Genomic DNA, 18470 nt, shown 5'->3' with positions numbered 1-18470 from the left:
CACAAAACTTGGAAAGGCACATGACACATATTCAGGGTACTATCCCTTCTTCATTAACCTACACGGCTACACTTGGCAGAGCCCACTTAGAACCTAGTCAGTGCCGGGTGCAATTCCTGAGCATAAATTGACTTCTGTTCCGGAACAGCTTTTCCTACAGTGCTTTCTCTGGAAAGCTCTGCTGGCCTCCAAGTACGGCTGAGTCATTGAGAGTTCACAGGAAGAGTGGGGTGGGGGTTACTGCAATTCAAGCCCAGCAATTACGGTGGAGGAGTTCAGAGAGACTGGGCCACTAGTCCAGTGCCAGCCCCACTTCCTGGGTACCTGCTCTAAGCTAAGGAGGAGGAAAGGACCGAGGAGAAAACCCCATGGTAGCTTCCCCACACGCACTGAGCCCAGTCCTGACCAAGAAGGATGTCACAAACAATGTCCAGACCCAGACTCTTGGCTGAACCACCAACAAGAAACTCTGTTTACTCTGCTGTTCCAGGACAACCATCGGCAGGTGAACCCTGTTATTTCCCTGCTTAGGTGTCCTGGCCCAAGCCTTCAGCAAGAGCTTCTTGAAGTCCCCATAGGTCCCTGGGAGTCCCACGCAAGCACTCCAAGAGCTCAGCTCTCCGAGCCTCTGCATTTCCACATAACGAGCGACGGCTCAGGAACCTGACAGCGACACATTTTGCAGCCTTCTGGGGGTGACGGATGGCCTGCTCTTCACATCACTATTTCAAACATTAACATAATCTCCAAGGATGAATGTGGTTGCTCACGCCTAATCAATCACCCCCTCCTGCCCTGATCCCTCAACTCACCAAGCACAGGCTTTCAACCCGTCTCCTGCTACAGTGTCCTGTGTGGCCAGCGCAGCTCTCCACTGTTGTTCGGCCTGGACACCGCACTCATTGTGTGGACAGCCCCTCAGCCTCTGTGTGCAACCACATCCACTGCACGCTCCAAGGCCTGGCCTTTTGCCTCAGGCGCTACCACAAACACAGACCTCACCCACTTAAAAACCTGAGAGCCTGGCATGCCTGAGTGGCTCAGTCACTTGATTCCGGCTTAGGTCATGATTTCAGGGTCATGGGATCAAGCCCCATGTCAGGCTTTGTGCTCAGTGCAGAGTTGGCTTGTCCCTCTCCCACTGCTTAGAGATAGAGCACAAGTGAGCAGAGAGGCAGGCAGAGGCAGGGGGAGAAGCAGGCCCCCCTGCTGAGTAGAGAGCCCAATGCAGGGCTCGATCCCAGGACCCCAGGATCATGACCTGAACCAAAGGCAGACACTCAACCCACTGAGCCACCGAGGCATCCCAATAAATAAAATCTTTAAAAACAACAACAACAACAAAAACAAATCCTAAAACCCTGCAAGCCCAACACCCTGACAGCAGAGCTCATTGGATAGTGCTCAGTACCAGGAAGAGCAGGCTGTTTTTCTAGTTATTTCCTCAACTGCCCTGATGAGCCCAGCAGTGTTCCACCACACCTAACCTCACTCCTTATCTTTGAAGCCCTTCTCCCATTCCCAGTCAGAAGAGGAACCCTGAGCAGAAAGCAAAGAGTACCACACTTACCTCACGGAGCTGCTGGACACCCCCAAAGATCCGCATCACGCCATCAATCTCTTGCTCCAGGCGTCGGGCCCAGTGCTGCATCCTGTGTGCAGAGAAGAGAGGTGTCAGGAGGGCCCCCCCACCCAGCACTGGCACAGCCCCACACCAAGTGATCTGGGGTGTGACCAGTAGCAACCACTCCTTCAGAACCCAATTTCCACTGGAGGAGAAACAAAGGCTAGGAGCCACAGTAAGCCTGTGATTGCCTTTGAAGCCTAGACCTGGTGGCCCAGGCTCTCCTCATGTACTATTGGACAGACAGGGAGGAGAGCGGATTGTAGTTTAAATGCACTGAGGGAGTCTAGCAGCTCCAAGAAGCCTGCAGGGAGACTATTTCTCACCGTGAAGAGTCAGCCCTTGATGTTGCAGCTCTGAACATGGGGACTCTGGACACTAGGGAGGAGGGGAATATGAGTGAGCGATGTGGGGGCTGCTGGTTCTCAAAGCCTCCGGTCCTCGAGGCTCCATGAGGCCTGGAGTCCTGTGTCCAGCTAGAGTCACTGCTGTCACCACCAAGTCATTGTGTAGCCGGGGCAGGTTCCTGCCCTTGTGGGCCTCACCGGAGATGCGGACATGGAAAGCTTCTGGTGGAGGCAGCCCTCACCTTTCTGGCTCTCTAAAACACAGATGCTATGTGAAGCTCACTGCTGCATGCCGTGCATGAACTGTCCACCTGCAGGTCCAGTTCGGACCATCCTGACCCTTTCTGGGGGCCTGGGAAGCCCCATGAGTCGTTCACCTGAGCCACCAGCCTAAGTAGGCCTCCTTTACGCTGGCGTTACTCTGAACTCATTCGAACCCATCTGTGTCTCAGTTTCCTCCTCCAGAAAGTGGGGATAACTTGGGGCCACCTCATAGGGTATGAGAAGGAAAGGCGGTCAAGAGTGCTACACAGGGATACTTGTGAGTGGACAGGAGGGACAAGTGGCCTCATGGCCCAGTATTTCCAGCCCACACCCACGAACAGGAATGGCATTTGGGGAGAGGCTTGGTCCACCTTCTAACCTGTGATCCTTCCTTCAGGCAGTGCCAGATCAGGTGAGCAAAATCCTACCAGTCTTTGCCAAGAGCCTACCAGGGAGATGTTCTCCACACTTCCAGAGGTGTTCTCTGCTGTGACCAAGAGCCCCTGCCCTAATGCATCTGAAAAGGCGCCTCCACTTCCTCATCCCATCACACACAGAACGAGGCCATTCCAGGGAGGGCTCATAGGAGAGTTACCACAAAGATTTAAATGCACCATGGGTTAGGCATAGCCCATTGGGAAAGGTAGGGGTGGGTGATGCCAGCCCCCCAGTCTCTGGAGGAGTATCCCAGAACCCACAGGACCCAGGAGATGGCGCCTGCCCTGGGCCTGCTACCTGCCTTACCTTCCCCAGTGCCATGCGGGGCCAGGACTCTACTAGCTCTCTGGGTCAGAAGAGCCTGAGCCTCCACCCCAGCCCCCTGCCCCACATCCATCTTCAGGCCTGTGGCTGGGGGGCTGGGCCTGTGCCATTGTGTGTGCCTGGGTCGGTTGGCATGGGAACTTGGAGCGGGAGGCGGGCGGATCACTAATTGCAATTTGCCAAGCTGAATGTCAGGACCATGATGGAAAAAAAAAAAAATCAAACATCAAAAGAAATAGGTATTAGCTTCAGCATGTTGCTGGCTAAGCCACAGCCTGATGCCCACCTCCACTCCCGGGCACAGGGAAAAAGCTAACCCCAAGCTCAGGAGGAGGCAAGGCTGCAGACCAGGCTACAAAGGGCAATCAGGCCCCAGCTGCTAGCCAGGGGAGGGCAAAGCCCAGCAGAGAATGGAAAGCCTGCTTGGCCCCTGTTCCTATGCACCAGGTGCTGATCGCTTGGCCTTGGCTGTGGGTGGACGGGGGGCAGGTGGCTGTTTTGTGCTCCTGAGACAGAGCCCAGGGCGGCCAATGTTGAGATGGCTTGCTGCACAGTCCTGCGTCCAGCTAGATACAAAAATGGGTGAGGTCAAGGAGCTGATCTCCAAAGGGAACCATTAACTCTGCTCTGCCCCTGCCCTCAGCCACTCATTGGTTTATGGGACGAATGCCAATCATAATCCTTTATGGGACTAATATGTACAAGGGCACCCATTATGCATATGGAGTGGTGCCAGCGTGCCACTTGCTCTCTTGCTTCAATCCTCACAAAGCTGTAAACATCATCATTCCCAATTTACAGATCAGGAAACTGAGGCACGGGGGCTTTACGTGACCAGCCAAAGGTTACCCACCTAAGAAGTGGTGAACACAGAACTTGATACACAGACGTGCTAGAGTCAGCAAGAGCCAAGCAAAAGGGTGTACTTCCTCCCAGCTCTGCAGCTAGTACTGTCACTTTGAGAACTTGAAATCGGCCATCGTGGGAATATTTATACCACAGAAATCGGCAAATGTTACAAATCACAGTTTTTTCCCCCTGGAGAGGGAATTGTAAACATTTACTAGCACACCACTGATTCAGCCCCAGGCTGTTGACTCTTTTCTACTGTATCTATAGGTCTCTGGTTCTAGAATTTCACAGATAACTAAAAGAAAATTAATTGGAAGAACAGACATGGATGCCAAGTTTTTATTTTGTTCAGACAACACATTATTATTATTATAATCACCATCATTTCATCTAAAAAGGCTATTTCAACACTAAAAGAATTTTAGAAGAGCCAAATCTCAGGATAAAGTCCAATTCTTTCCAAGACACACACACTCTTTCCTTCCCTCCCTCCCTGCTACTCTCTCTCACACTCATACACACCCCCCCCACACACACACACACACTCACATGGTTTCCCCACTTCTTCCCCCAGACTCAGCAGCTCTAGACTCTGCTGTAGGCCACAGGGACAGTCCGCCCATGACACAGCAGGACACACACATCCTCCTGGAACCTGGGGATGGCCCTAGCCCTTGGTCTAGCACCTGCCTGATGGACAGACCCCCAGACCCTAGCTGCACTGAGCATCAAAACAATGCCAGGGAAAACAAGTTGTTCTGATAATTCACCTAAACCAAACCCAATTAGGAAGGCAATTATGTGTGCCCCAGTATTAAGAAGAACATGATAGATAAATCATTTCACTATCATAGAGATGAGATTCTGTGGGCTCCAGGGTTTGGCTGGTGTACAGACCTAGCTACAAGGTGTGACACCAGGCACATTGGGTCAGAGGCAAGCTGACAGAATCTTGCCTGGGCTCCCATCAGCCTGGCTCCAGGTGCCACGCCTCCCTATCAGACAGTGTTGCCCAGGGGTCACCCTCCCAATAGGGTAGACACACCTGCTGGTTCCCTCCATCCCTGTGATTTTCCATGCTCTTCATCGAGATGACACTGTTTCTCTATAAGTGTCTCTGAGTGCCAAATTAGCAAGACAGGAGGAGAAAAAGTGTCTGGGAGGAAGCACATGCAGCCAGGGGCTACAGCCCTTGGGATGACTGGTATGGGCAAGAGAGGCTGAGGACAGACCCTTGTGTCTGTGTGTCCTCTATGTGCCTGAATACAGGGAGGTGCAGCTGCCAGGCCCCCATTACGCAAAGGCCCCTGGCAAGGATGGCTGAGGGGCCACCTACTCACAGAGAAGCCAGACCTGTCCTTCCTGCTCTATCAGCTCCCTGACCCCACCCATCCAGGGTTCAGCAACTTCTGGGAGGCCTCAGGCCCAGGAGGCTGTGTGACCTTGACTCAGGGAGTCCAGCTCCCTTCAAATCTCAGTATTCCTATCTGTAAATGGGGGGAATGACTGGCTGAAAGCTTCAATGGCCAAATCCTCATGGCAGCCTCAATGCATAGTTACCAGGGACTCCTGGGGACTACAAGAACACCCAACAGAGTGGCCCAGGGCTTAGGAAATCTCCCACGAATGCCCACACTTGGGAAGAGGGGTGCGGGGGGAGGGAGTGTGGAAAGAATTCCCCCAAAGCCTGAGAGAGGCAGGGAGTGGGCACAGGGCAGAGAGCACTCATCCTGGGCCTGCCGGTCGGAGGGCAGCCCAGTGGGAAGAAGAACCAAGGTGCTGCAAGACACCAGGCCTTGCTCTCCAGGGCACGCTTCAGAACCTAGAAGGGTGTGTGAGAGAAGAGGCCTTGTCACTCTCAGGCAAGGGTGTGGGCTCATCTGCGTGTAGGCCGAGGACCCCTTCAGCAGGCGGACCCACAGAGAGCCCAGCTTGAACCTGGGGAGGCCAGCTGTGCAGGCTCCCCCAGAGGGGAGCAGCAGGGCAGGAGAATGGGGCAGGAAAAGGGGGGGAGGGGGAGAGGAGAGAGGGAAAGAGCCTGCGTGCAGATGCCGCAGGACAGATTAAACTGTTGCCAGTTGTTAATTTTATACACGAAGTTGTTGATCAGAATGTGATTTAATTGTACAGTATAATCCAGGCTTTTGGAATAAATTATGCAGAAAACTCATCTATAATTAAACAAATCAAAAACCCAGAGACAGGTGACACTGCAGGTTTCCCCTCAGAGGGCATGGGTGGGTGTGGGCATCTGGACCCTGCAGAAGGGCAAGAAGGGAAGGAGGCAGGCTTTGTTCCAGAGCAGACAGGGGCAGACCCAGGGAGGCCGAGGCCTCAGGACTACCAATCTCTGCCTCTGCTGGCCTCTTCACCACTATGGAGGCATTTTGCCATCAAAGCCCTGCTGCAGGATGCCTCCACCAGGCAGACTGCCTGGATAAACCTGGTTCCACTGGGGACCTATAAGCAATCTGCTGTCCTCCCACTAGCTTAGCAGAGCAGCCATCGTGACAGGGCGGGTGGGCGGGTAGGTGGGGGGCAGGGTGCAAGGGTGGGACTGCAGGTGAGGCAGGAGGGGTGGATGGGCTGGGGCAGGTGAGGGCCATGAAGGCCACTTGCTGCTAAGGGCATGCAAACCAAACCTGGCAGTGATGGCAGCCCACAGGTCTCCTACTTCTCTTGTGACAGGCTGGCCAATTATTCTCCCAGCGCTGGGGGAGGCAACGATTTAAAATAAATTGTTATTTAATTATTCTGATTATATTTCACCTGGCCTGCCACCTCCCACCTCGGCGCCTTCACAGTCTTCTAAAGGGGAAAGAAGAAAAGATAGGGCAGGAGAAGGGTGGTGAGGGAGAGACAGACAGAGAGACACAGACATGAAGAGAGCCCCAGAGATGGGCTAGAGGGCCTGTATCAGGCTGAGCCCAGCCTGGGGGAAGATGACTGGTGAGTGGGCCTGGAGAGGGCACTAGTCCCCCAACAGCTACCCCAAGCTCAGAGAGCACATGTGGCCCCTAGACCATGGGCACATGGCAAATGGCAGGAGGCTCAAGGCCGCACCCCAGGATTGTGGCATCTCCACAGCCACCTCCACCAGGGAGTCCTCCCTGACTGCTCGGGTGGATGTCCCTCTCTACCGAGACTGAGTGCCAGGATCAGCCCTGGCTCTTTTGAGGCCTTGAACCAGACGTGTCCTGTTAGGCCCCAGTTTTTCCATCTGGAAAATGGCAATAAAGCTCACCACTTGTCTATCTCTCACAACCCTTAGAAGAGGCAGGTGGAAATCACAGCCCTATGGAAGGGACATCAGCAGTGCTGCCTGCCCCACACACTCATGTGCACAGACCCACAGTCCAATCTTCTTCCTCAGACCTGCAGCTCATTAAGTGTGGGGTGGCCTTGCCTTTTCCTTAGACTGAAGCCTCCAGTTGGGCTGCAGCACCCCCCTGCACTGCCTCAGAGACCCTGACAACAGGGGCAACCCCTCAGGAAGGCCAGGGCCTCCTGTGATAGGAGCATCCTTCCCTTGTCTACTCAGGAGAGAAGATGCTTGGGCCTCAGCGTCTTTTGGGGCTCAAAGCCCGGGGTATCACTCTGGACCCTGATCTGATTACAGTCTCCTGAGGACAGCAGAGGGGAAAAGTCTAGCCAAGGTCATCTGCTCCTGAGAGGCCAATTGGGTCCAGGCACTCCTGGCCAAGGACATGAGAGTGCCTACAGAGGTAGAGGCCAGCCAGCACAGTTTGTGGGGAGCATGCTGGCTCAGCTGATTCAGGGTGGAATGAGGCTCCCCAGCTAGCTGCCCACCCCTTCAGCATGTAAACTGAGGCACAGGACTCAAAGGAACCGAAACCGGCCCATCCTCAACTGATTTGGGATTCAGCTAAGGAAAGCCCTATAGTGTGAGCAACATGGTACCCAAACCTTCCCCCAAGTCATCCCTCCCTAGCTCCCAAGCCCCCATTCCACATACACAGAGACAAAGGCAGTCCACTTATCACAAGAGATCCTCAGGGACCCTGGGGAGCTGGGGAGGAGCTGATGCTGCCGAAGCTCGAATTAGTCCAAATCCATTGGCCTCGACTATGTGTGTCTTGGGACCCTGCCCAAATACTGCTCCTTAATGAGGTTATTAATTACGGGCTGTCCCTTCCCTATCTTTCCCCGGGAAGACGCTTTTCCTTCTAGTTGGCTCTCGGCTAGGAGGCAGCGGTGGCAGAGAGACTGTGCCTCCCCCCTCAGACTAACAGTGAAGAATCATCCAGCTTTAATTAGGGCGCTGGGTCCAGCCCAGTATTTACTCCTAACAGCCTGATGAGGGGAGGACAGGAGAAGACCCAGAGCCGGGAGCAGCATGGCCCAGGGCTGGGAGAACCAGGCAGCCCACCTGGCCCAGAGAGGGATGGACTCACACAGCAAATGGTCACAGACCTCAGCCTCATTCCACAGAATGCAGGATTAGGGTCCACAGGGGCCCCAGCAGTCAGGAAGGACCCACAGATGCGGCAGGCCTCAGCCAGGGATGTGGGGGCGGGGCTCCCCAGTAGTATGGAGGGTCACTTGAATTTGACTTCTGTTTCTGTCATGGTTAGCTGTGTGACCTTGGTAACGTGCTCTCATTTAGAAAGTGAGGTGGTTGTCATCACCCACAGCCACAGGGTTCCTGAGCAGCCCCCCAGCAGGACGCCCCTCATCATGCCTGGTCTGAGGTTTCCAGCAGTGGGGAGGAGGCCCTAAGGGGGACTGCTCCAGCTTCCATGGAAGCAGCCCTTGCAGTACTATCAGAGTGGCTGGAGAAGTCGCCAAGGGGCAGGGGAGGAGTGGGGCTCCAGGCCAGAGCTCAGGTTGGAGGGTGGGGAGGGGCCCTAGAGCCGTCTTTCCCTCAGCCATTGTGTACCAGCCATAGCACTGTGCTTGGCCTCTCCAGATCTCTGTTTCTCTCTCTTTGCCCAAAGAGGGGTGGCCTGAACCCTCCACAGGCCATGTAGGGATTCATTTCCCAAGGGCTGTAATTGGGGTCTTCCTTCCCCTGTGAGTTGGGTGTTGCAGCGGTGACTGAGACTAGGGCTCACACTGCACTGCCTCAATTCATCTTCATGGCTGTCAAACCCTCATCCCTACTCTTCAGAGGAGAACACTGAGGCACAGAGCAATTGAGTGATGAGGTCAAGGTCACACAGCTAATGAATGCCCATCAGGATGACACATACCTCTCCTCTGGGTCCTGGTCTCAAATGCCCGGTTGCTGGGTGCCAGGGCCATTGGGATGTCCAATAGGTCTCTAGAACTGAATGGATCCAAAACTGAGACCCTGACTTCCCTCTGGATCCACATTCTCCCTTCTCTCCCTCACTGGCCACCGCCTCTGGCTCAGCTGACAGCAGGTCCCACTGCTTAGCCCAAGGCCTCAGGGTGACCCGGAACCTGCTTTCTCTCTATCAGCAAGTCCTGTCGGCTCCACCTGCACTAAGTATCCAAATCTGCCTACTGCCTGCCACCTCTCTGGCCCACAGCCTGCCCTGGGCCACTACCATCTTCCCCCAGCACACGTGCCGTCACCAGCTTCTGCCCTCACCCCCACTGCCCCTAGTCTGTTCACATCCACATGCAGCCAGAGTGTCCTGTTGGAATGGTGTCCTTCCTCTGTCAACACCATGCTGCAGCTCCAGGCCACCACAGGAAAGGTAAAGTCCATCCAGCGGCTCTGCTCCCAATGGCATTCTTGCCCTTACTCCTCAGGCCACACTGGCCTCCTCACTGGGGCTTAAATACACTCCTGTACTCTATGCACAGGTCTTCGCACATGCTGTTCCCTCCGCCTGGATTGGCCTTTCCTCAGAAGTCTAGAAGGGCCCTCTCTCACCACTTCCAGGTCTCTGCACACACATCACTGGCTTGGTAATCCACTCCCCCACCCCACTTTAAGTAGGCCTCCCACGCAGCAACTGATCTCCCCATGCGCCGTGGGGTTACTCTTTTAGCTAGCATTCTAGTAGACCTCCTCTCTTTTTGTCTACTGTCCGCGTCCAACCTGGTCTATGAGAGCCAAGAGAGGAGCCTCCTGCTCTCTGGCCTGGAAGAACGGGCCATGTGCTGAGTGGCTGCACCTCCCCAGAGTCGGAGTGGCCTCCCCACCACCCTGCCCTAGCTTGCGCGTGGCCGGCATAGGAGCAGGCAGGTGGGTTGGGCAGCAGAAGACTGCAGAGGGGCTGGCAGTGCTGCAGCTGCCCCAGGGCTGGCCCAGGAGGCCCTCCCTATCCCTGGCTCCTCTCCGTATGAATTATTAAAGCTCATTTATGATGGGCCTGCCTAGGCCTGTGGCTTCTGTGCATAATTCATGGCTCTCCCAGAAGGACTGGGTGCTGGAGCAGCCAATTTTTCCAGGAAGCAAGAAGAAAGTACAGAGAAGGAGTAGCCCAGAGCTGGGCTGTCTTCTGCGAATGTCTGCCTCCCTGTCCCACCTGGGGCAGCCCAGCACCTCCACCCACCCTTGCCCCATGCTGCCTTCTCCGGCATACTTGGATTCTGGTTCTTGGGGCCTGAGTCCCTGGGCTTTGTGCAGGCTCACCCACTCCTGTCTCTGTGCCTCAGTTTCCCATCTGTGGACAGATGGGGTTGTGGTTTTCAAACTGCAGTGGCACCAGGATCATCCGCCTGGGCTCCCCTGTTGGGTGAGGATCATGGGTCTCAGGGTACCAACACCTAGGTGTCACTGTTTGCAAATTTCCTAGCAGTCTAGAGCTGGGATGTAGCAATGAGCAAGAGGAGTTCATGAAGCAGCTGAGGCCTCCCCCGAGCAAAGCAAAGGGTCCAGGCCAAGGACACAGGGTACCTGCCAGCCAGTCTGCCCAGGATCCACCGTCTGCTCCCCAGGCCAGGAGCCACCTGCCCTAGTTACTGGCACAGATCAAGGCTGTTTTTGGGTCTGTAGCACCTGCTTCTCACCCCAGTATATTCCCCAGGGAGTCAGGCACAATGGGAAGGTAACCCCTAACCAGGCCCATTTAGCAAATGGGTAAACTGAGATTTAGCAAAGCTGACTCTTAAGAGGCAGATATATTGATGCAGACCCCATGTGCTCAGCCCTGTGCTGTGATAGGGGAGCCATGCCTGCTCTCAGGAGGTACACAGTATGGATGAAGCCCCTCTAGAGGCCACCGGGTGAGTCAGGGAGGAACCTAGGAGCTCCAGCCACCTCTCCCTGCCCCACACCAATAGCTGAAGGCTGACTGGAGATGGCAATATAGGTTCTATCCGTGTGTCACCAACTACTTCAGTCAGATTCTGTGATTCACACGTCCCCATCTCCCCTCCTGCACATCCTCCCCACCCCCTAGCATGAGTCAAATCCTCGCTGAGCCACAAATAGCTGTCCTCTATGTTCATCCTCGACATGGCCTCCTGCCTTGAGAAGAACAGAAACCCCTTACTTGGGGGTCCTTAGTTCCTTCTCAGGGCAAAGATCCGTCTGTGGAAGCTGGCAGGTCCCTGGAGGACACCCAGGTACAGAGAAGAGGTAGAGCAAAGACCAGAATTCAACCTATCAGGCCAGTTTTGTTCTCTGGCCTTGACTCACCTCTACCAAGTCACCTCCACCAGGAAGTCTTCCCAGATTTCCCCCATGCCCTCTCAAACCCATAGTTCTTATCCCACTTTACTAACCCTTGCCTTAAGTTGGGACTGTAGCCTGATCCCATCACCAAGCTCCCTGCAGAACTTAGCTTGCAGGCTGGCAAAGAAGAGTCTTCTGGAAATGCCTAGGGACAGATTTATCCAAACATCCTCTGATACCCAGACTGGCACCTGCCTTGTTCACCTACCTTAGCAGTGGGGCAGAGGCTGCAGGGCAGGCTGGGAAAGGGCCTCCAACTTCAACAGCTAGCAGAGCACCAAGAAACGGACCAACGATATGGAGCACTTATGGTATGCTGGGTGCTCTGTGTGCGATTCCCACTGATGTCACATAGCACCCTTGGCTAGGTGCACACCAAACCAGGCCCATTTCATGGATGAAGACTGAAGCTCAGGGGATGAAGCAACACACCCAAAGCCACATAGCTGGTCCGTGCTGAACCAGAATTTGAACTCAGCACAGTATGGCTCCCTATCTTCCAGGGCCTCCCTAATCCCAGGATGGATGTCAATGGCCAAGATTTAAAGTAGGAAATAAGGTGCAGACAAGGGCCACCCCTCTTTTATGACCTTTCCCAGTTTTGATAAGGGGCCCACCTTCTGCCTCCTCAAGCAAGCCAAAGCTGGGTGTAACTGGGAAGTTCTTACCCTCTCCCCAGAGCTGTCCTATCCTAGTCATGCTGTCCCACCCCAGGGAGCTTGGACTAAGTCAGGGCTGGGGGTGGGGAGGATGCCCACTTCCTCTGGGATTTGCTTCTTGCTAGTCCCTGGCTTCTCAGAGGCTCGAAGCTGCATGTAAATCGAATGTGAGTACTCAACCCGCCTTGACATGCTTTGGGCTGGTTCCTCACAGGTGCTCTGTGGTGAATCCTTTAGCAATGCAAATCCTCTCTGAGGGCTGTGCTGTGCAGGATCCGTGGCTACAGCAAGGAGGGGGGTTCAGAGGCCACCTCAGCAGCAGCACCTCCTTCTGAGGAGCCCCAGGGAGGTGCCCAGGCCAATATGAGCCACTCTGCCTGGTAAGCCTGAGTTGTCATGGGGGCTGGCCGGAGGAGAGACAAACCCGGCAGGGCTTATCACCGACAACATACTCTGCAGGTGTTTCCAACCTTCTGCAAATTCCCCACTAGCTTGCTCCCTCCCTCTCCATTCATTCATTCAGATGGTTCCTGCGCCAGGCTGCAGGCTGGGTCCCGGAAAGGGATACAGTGGTGGTCAGGGCAGATCTGGGCCTGCCCTCAGGAGCTTGGCATTCAAGCAGAAAGGATGGACGTCTGATCGGATTCAGACCCGATGAGTGGAGAGAAGAGGAGTCCAGCGAGCCTTGAGGGGTGGGATGCGTGCCAAAGGGCCTGACCCAACCCAGGGGTCTGGCCAGGTGAAGGTAGCACTGCAGAGCTGGTGTGCAGTCCTGACAGGTGCAGCACGTGCAAAGCCCAACAGCTCTGCCCACAGCGACGTCCTGTGAACACACAGAACAAGCGTGAGCACCAAAGCAGGCTGCTCTCCCACACAGAGCCTGGCAGAATTCCCACCTCAAGTACATGGGGAGCACTTCCATGTACCGAAGGGTGGAGGGTGGTGGGCTCCTGACAGTGGGGAGATAAGGAGAGCAAGGCCCTTGTGTCCCCCTCTCACTGACTTGCAAGGGTATCTGCCCTATGTTTACCAGCCCAGTTCACATTCACCCAAGCCAGTCTGCCTCTCCCCATTTCTCAGATGAGAAAAACAGGGTTCAGAGTGGCTGCCCAGCAACTTTGTAAATTGGGCTTAACACAAGATTTCCTACTACTTGTCCTGATGGGAGAGGTGCTTAACACTTGGCCCCTACCCTCTGGGATCTCTCCATCTGGGAGAAGTAGGGCCCCGGGCTGCATGGGTCTGGAAGTACCCAGGGAAGGTTGGCCCTCTGGGCAGGGGAGAATGGGGAACAGACTGGCAGGGGAGTGCTCAGTCTCCATTTACTCATTCATTCCAGACTAACAACCAGGCCCTGGTGCAGAGCCTCCTGCCCTGGGCATCCCAACACTGCCCCATACTTTGTAACTTGTGACCTTGACACCTCCCCCAGTCACCCCCCTTCCCCGAGCCCCCTGGCTGGGGCCAGCAAAGAGCACTGAATCTCAGCTTAATGTACATTAGGGATTGGGAACAGTATTATTATCTGCACAGGCTAGATGGGGCTCCAGCAGTAAGACCCTCCTGCTGCCACTCCAGCCAGAGGTGCCCGCAAGTGCAAAGCACTCACAAATTCCCTGATGTTTTTGACTGTCACAAAAACTGTCACAAAAACACTACCTCCTGAGTACAGGGCCAGGCACATAGCAGGTGCTCAGAAAGCATTGGCTAAAAGACTGGATGCTCTATACTCACAACTAGAAAAATCCAAGAAATATGATCCCATTTTAAAGATTAGGAAACTGAGGCACAAAAATGACTCAAACAAAATCATATTTGGGACTCTTTTTAGGACCCATAGCTTCTCTCCTTCTCAATTCCCACCTCCTTGACCAGGTTTTCTAGCAAGCAGCAGGCAGGTGCAACAAAGCCAGTAGAGTCCATGGCTCTGGGTCCCTCTGGAAGCCTCAGGGAGTCCCCACCCTTCTGCATGTTAGAGTAACGGCCTCCATACGCCACCAATCTGGAAATCACCTGTGAATTTATTTCCTCAGGCGCTGGCTCAGAAACCATGTAAATCACCCCCACTTAACGGCCTTTGGGATTGTTCCCTGCCACCCTTCTCCAGCTGCTCTGTGCCACGGAACTCAGTGCCGCAGGGCCCCAGTCGCAAGCAGTGCACAGCCCAAGGTGTCCTGGGTGCTAGGTGCACAGCAGGACACGGATGGAGCCTGCCTGGAGCTTCAGAAACTGGGCTGGATCTGTACGGGCAAACCCCTCCCCTACCACACCCCTGCCCCTGTCCTTGCGGGGGTGGGGGTGGGGACATGCTTTCTCTCAGAGGGAAGTGGGTGTGAGTGCTCTCCCCAGCCTCCACAGCCCTGTCTGGGGGAGGCTCAGGATCATGGGAATGGCAGAGACCCTGAGGACGCCTGAACTCCATCTGGAAAATGAGCCCTGCCCCACCTCCCCCACCACTACTGGAGGCAATGTCTCTTCACCCCTTGGATGCTGCTTGGAGCACCAGTCACGCATAGTTATTATTTATTCAGCCTTGCTTCCATTTCGTCTTCACTGACGGTCTCCCCCACAGACTGAGCTCCCAGAAAGCAGGCCCAGCACACAGCTAAGTGGACTCAGGCGGGAAGGGGTGGTCAGGAGGGGGGCTCTGAAACACGGGCAGGCTATGGAGTGGTCAGCAGGGTGCATGAGGCAAGAGCATGTCAGGAGGGAGTGGGGGCACTCAGCTGAGGAAGCCTGGTGATCTCCCTGAGACAGGCCACAGACTCTGGCCACTGGCCACATGCAGAGGAACCTGGGAACAGACAGCTTCCAGAGGCACCACAACCAGGAGACTCCCCAGAACCAGTATGCCAACCCCTACCCCTTCTGCCTGGAAGCCTCCATCTCCCTTGCTGTGGAGGTGGGGTGGGGTGGGGTGGCAGAGGGGAGGGTCCTGTGTTTACTTTCCTATTCCCTATGGCCATGCTTCTCTACCTTGGCTCACCTGGGTGGCTCTGGAAGATACTGGTACCTAGGCCCTGCCCCCACCCAATTAAATAACATAGTCTCATGGGTTCCTGGACCCCACCTCCCCCTCTCCCCTAAGGGCAGACCTTAGAGTCAGCCCCTGAGCTGGGACAATTCCTTGTGAGAGAGCCACAGGAGGGTGTGTGGAATGGCCTTTGTCTTTTGGCACCAGCAAAGCCAGGCCCATATGGAGGCCCTGTCCTAGACCTTAGTTACTCCAGCTTCCAAAGACACAACTAGCTTGGTCTGTAGACACCTGTGTAGACTCTGTTTGGTGAACATTTACTGAGTTCACTTACTGAGGAGTGGCCCTGCCCCTGCCTATCCCAGGCACACAGCCTCGAAGGGTAGGCAGCAAGGTCTACAGCAAGACAAGAATAGGGGAACCTTCAGGCAGCCTAGGGAGCCTCTGACCCACAAGGGGAAGTCAGGGGAGGCTCTGGGGAACAGTGACTCCCAGTCAATCACTAAGGGACAGGCAGAGGTCAGTTGGACCACAGGCAGGCCCTTTGCAGCCCATTTGACCACTCCCTGGCTTACTCCACGTTTGGCTCACAGTAGCTGTTTGTTACACCCCCATGGAAAGTGATGGCTGCTATCCTGCTATCCCACTCCTAGGCCCATGAGAAGCAGCCCCCCTCGGGCAGCCCAGGTGGCTCAGCAGTTTAGCGCTGCCTTCAGCCCAGGGTGTGATCCTGGAGACCCAGGATCGAGTCCTGGCATTGAGTCCCTCGTCGGGCTCCCTCCAGGGAGCCTGCTTCTCCCTCTGCCTGTGTCTCTGCCCCTCTCTCTCTCTGTGTGTGTCTCTCCTGAATAAATAAATAAACTCTTAAAAAAAAAAAAAAGCAGCCCCCTTGGCTATGGTCTCCACAGCACCAGCTTACAGGGGAGGACAGAGAGAAGAGCCACACAGATGGAGTATCAGGAGAGCATCATCCTCAGCTGAAGAAAGATCCATCAATCTGGGGGGGGGTCCCAGGAATAATGAGGACCCTGAGGCTCAGAGGAGGGCAGTGGCTTGCCCAGACTCCCACAGTGAGCTGGACACAGACCAAGGATAGGGTGGGGTAGGAGGACACCGACAGAGGGAGGAAGGGCAAGGGGAGGCCCAGTCCCTACAGCACAATCTCCTGAGGTTTCTGGGCACTTCAGCAGCCAGGGTCTGGCTTAAATACTTGACCTTGCTGCTTCTGAGTCTCCCATGGGTAAATCTAGGCACCACCAGGGATGGGTGGGAGTTGGGGGATGGAGCAGGTGGGAAGATGGAGGGTGAAGGGTAGGTAGAGTGGTGGGGGCAAGGGGGGAGTGAATCTAGGCTGTCCTGCTCCCCTGCTACTTGTCCACATGGGTGATCACAGTACTGTCAGCTCCCAGCTGGCTAATGGGAGAAAGCCTGAAGGAGGAGGTGGGCTGCAGGAGGGCCATGTGAGGCTGTGGCTGGGTGCTCAGACCTGAGTACTGGAGTAGGAATCCCACCTCCACTACTATCTGTGTGATTTCAGCATCACTCAGCCCTGCTGAACCTCAATTTTTCTTGTTCATGAAATGGGAATAAAAATGGATTGATCTCACTGGATAGGATACATGAAACACATTACTCAGGGCCCAGCTCATAGTGATTGGTGATGTGGTTAAAATAACCACTTTCCTAACAATGTTTCCTTGAGCATGGACATGCCCCTTCCCTTCCTTCCCTCCCACCTTCTTCCTCACCCCCATCCCATGTTTAGGCCTCTGGTCTGATCTTGGAGCAGAAATCGCTTCCTATTCTCCATTGCTCCCCGCTTCTTGCTAACAAAACCCAAGTCTGTAAGCATCTCTCCTGCCTCCAGCCCCAAGGTGACCCCATCCTTTGCTCAAGGGTAAATCCTGATTAGCCAGAGCCAATCACAGTACACTTTCTCCCTTGCCAGTGATTGGTTTAGAGTGGACATGTGACCCAAGTGCTAACCAATGAGTTGTGAGGCGAAGTTGGCTAGGGGCTTCTGAGCCAGGTTTCCTGGCTTCTTAAGAGGAATCCAGTATCTCCTTCACTCCTATTGTCTAGTACCTGTGATGCCTGGAGCTATGGCAGCCATCATGTTGTCACGAGGGGAGTTGGCCAAGAATAGACCCACTAAAAGTGAGGCCAGTCAGGCAGAGTGCAGGGGTGGACTCAGTCCTTAATGACAGCTCTGACCTCCCTATCAGAGGATAAAAGGACTAACCACAATGAAAAAAATCATCATGCTGTAGTCGCCATGGTGTATGCAAAAACTCCTTTTCGTAGTAGTAGCCAAATGTATTCTTCAGACTCACATTTTGGAGGGGTAGTAGTCAGCCCAGTGCCTACTCCTGGAAGGGCCCTATACACTGGGGCATAGGGTTGTCAGAAAGGCCCACAAAGGGCTGGGAAGCCAGAGGCAGGCATGGGTGAGAAGGGCTCTTTGCCTCAGTACTTGGGTTGAACAGACCAGCCTGACAGAAGGATATGATGAGCAAGGGCCAGGAGGTACAAAGGCCAGAGCTCCTACTAGGATCTGCAAGTGGCTGGGCCTGGCTGGAGCCTGGAGCGTCACAGGGCTAGTGGCCAGAGAATAGAGCCAGCCCAAGCAGCCTCAATGCTGGCCTGGGAAATGGGGCTCTGCCCACAGTAGGCTTCTGGGGTACAAGGTCATCACTACCCCTCAGCAGGAGACACTGCAGCATGCCAGGGGGTCCAGGAAAAGAAGGGAAGTCTTCCAGGTTTTCCCCCCACCCATCCCAGCCTCAGCTCACAAGGAGAAAAGAGAAACGTCCATCTGTGACAGCCATCAGCACAGAAGCCTGTTTCACCAGCTCATTTCTCTTTTCTAATAAATGAAGCTGGGGGCAGGGCTGAGGTGGGTTGTTTTGTTGTTTGTTTGTTGGAACTGGTAGCAGCACCAGGCCTGACCTTTAAGGCTTCAAATACAGCATTTTAGGCGGCGCCGGCAGGCAAAGAACACGGGGCTGCAGAGGGAAGTTATCAAGGCTAAAATGCCACGTCAGGCTGGGAACTCGAAGCAGAGCAGGGGCCTCTACCCATCTCAGGAACACACCAGGCCATTCCTGCCTGCCTAGCGACAAAGCTGTCCTTTCCGAGGGTACCCTGAAAGCCTTGCTGACTCTAAAATGGCAGGGAGGCACCAACGTCTGTCCCAGAGGAAGACCAGGAGTTGGAGCCTCACACCACACAGGCACCTTGCTCTATAGGATTTGCCAGAGGAGGCTTCAAATTGCTCCTGCATCCCATGTCAGGGATGATGATGATGATTGTTTTTGTTTGTTTTTTAGAGAGGGAGAGAGAGAAGTGGAGGGACAGAGGGAGAGGGAGAGAG

The 18470-nt window shown here is 54.7% G+C and overlaps 1 protein-coding gene across 7 annotated transcripts in view; it reads right to left on the bottom strand.

Moving 5' to 3' along the window:
* Positions 1–18470, bottom strand: part of CACNA2D2 (calcium voltage-gated channel auxiliary subunit alpha2delta 2) — a 138321-nt gene that overhangs the window by 111143 nt on the left and 8708 nt on the right. For all 7 annotated transcript variants that reach the window (XM_038566355.1, XM_038566356.1, XM_038566357.1 and 4 more), the window contains exon 2: positions 1571–1652. In XM_038566355.1, the coding sequence (XP_038422283.1) occupies positions 1571–1652 (82 nt within the window). The remainder of the gene's footprint in view (positions 1–1570; positions 1653–18470) is intronic.

The sequence above is a fragment of the Canis lupus genome, chromosome 20 (assembly GCF_011100685.1).
Source record: "Canis lupus familiaris isolate Mischka breed German Shepherd chromosome 20, alternate assembly UU_Cfam_GSD_1.0, whole genome shotgun sequence".
In the NCBI taxonomy this organism is placed as follows: domain Eukaryota; kingdom Metazoa; phylum Chordata; class Mammalia; order Carnivora; family Canidae; genus Canis; species Canis lupus.
The sequence above is the reverse complement of the archived record's forward strand: the minus strand, read 5'-3'. Positions and strand labels throughout refer to the sequence as shown.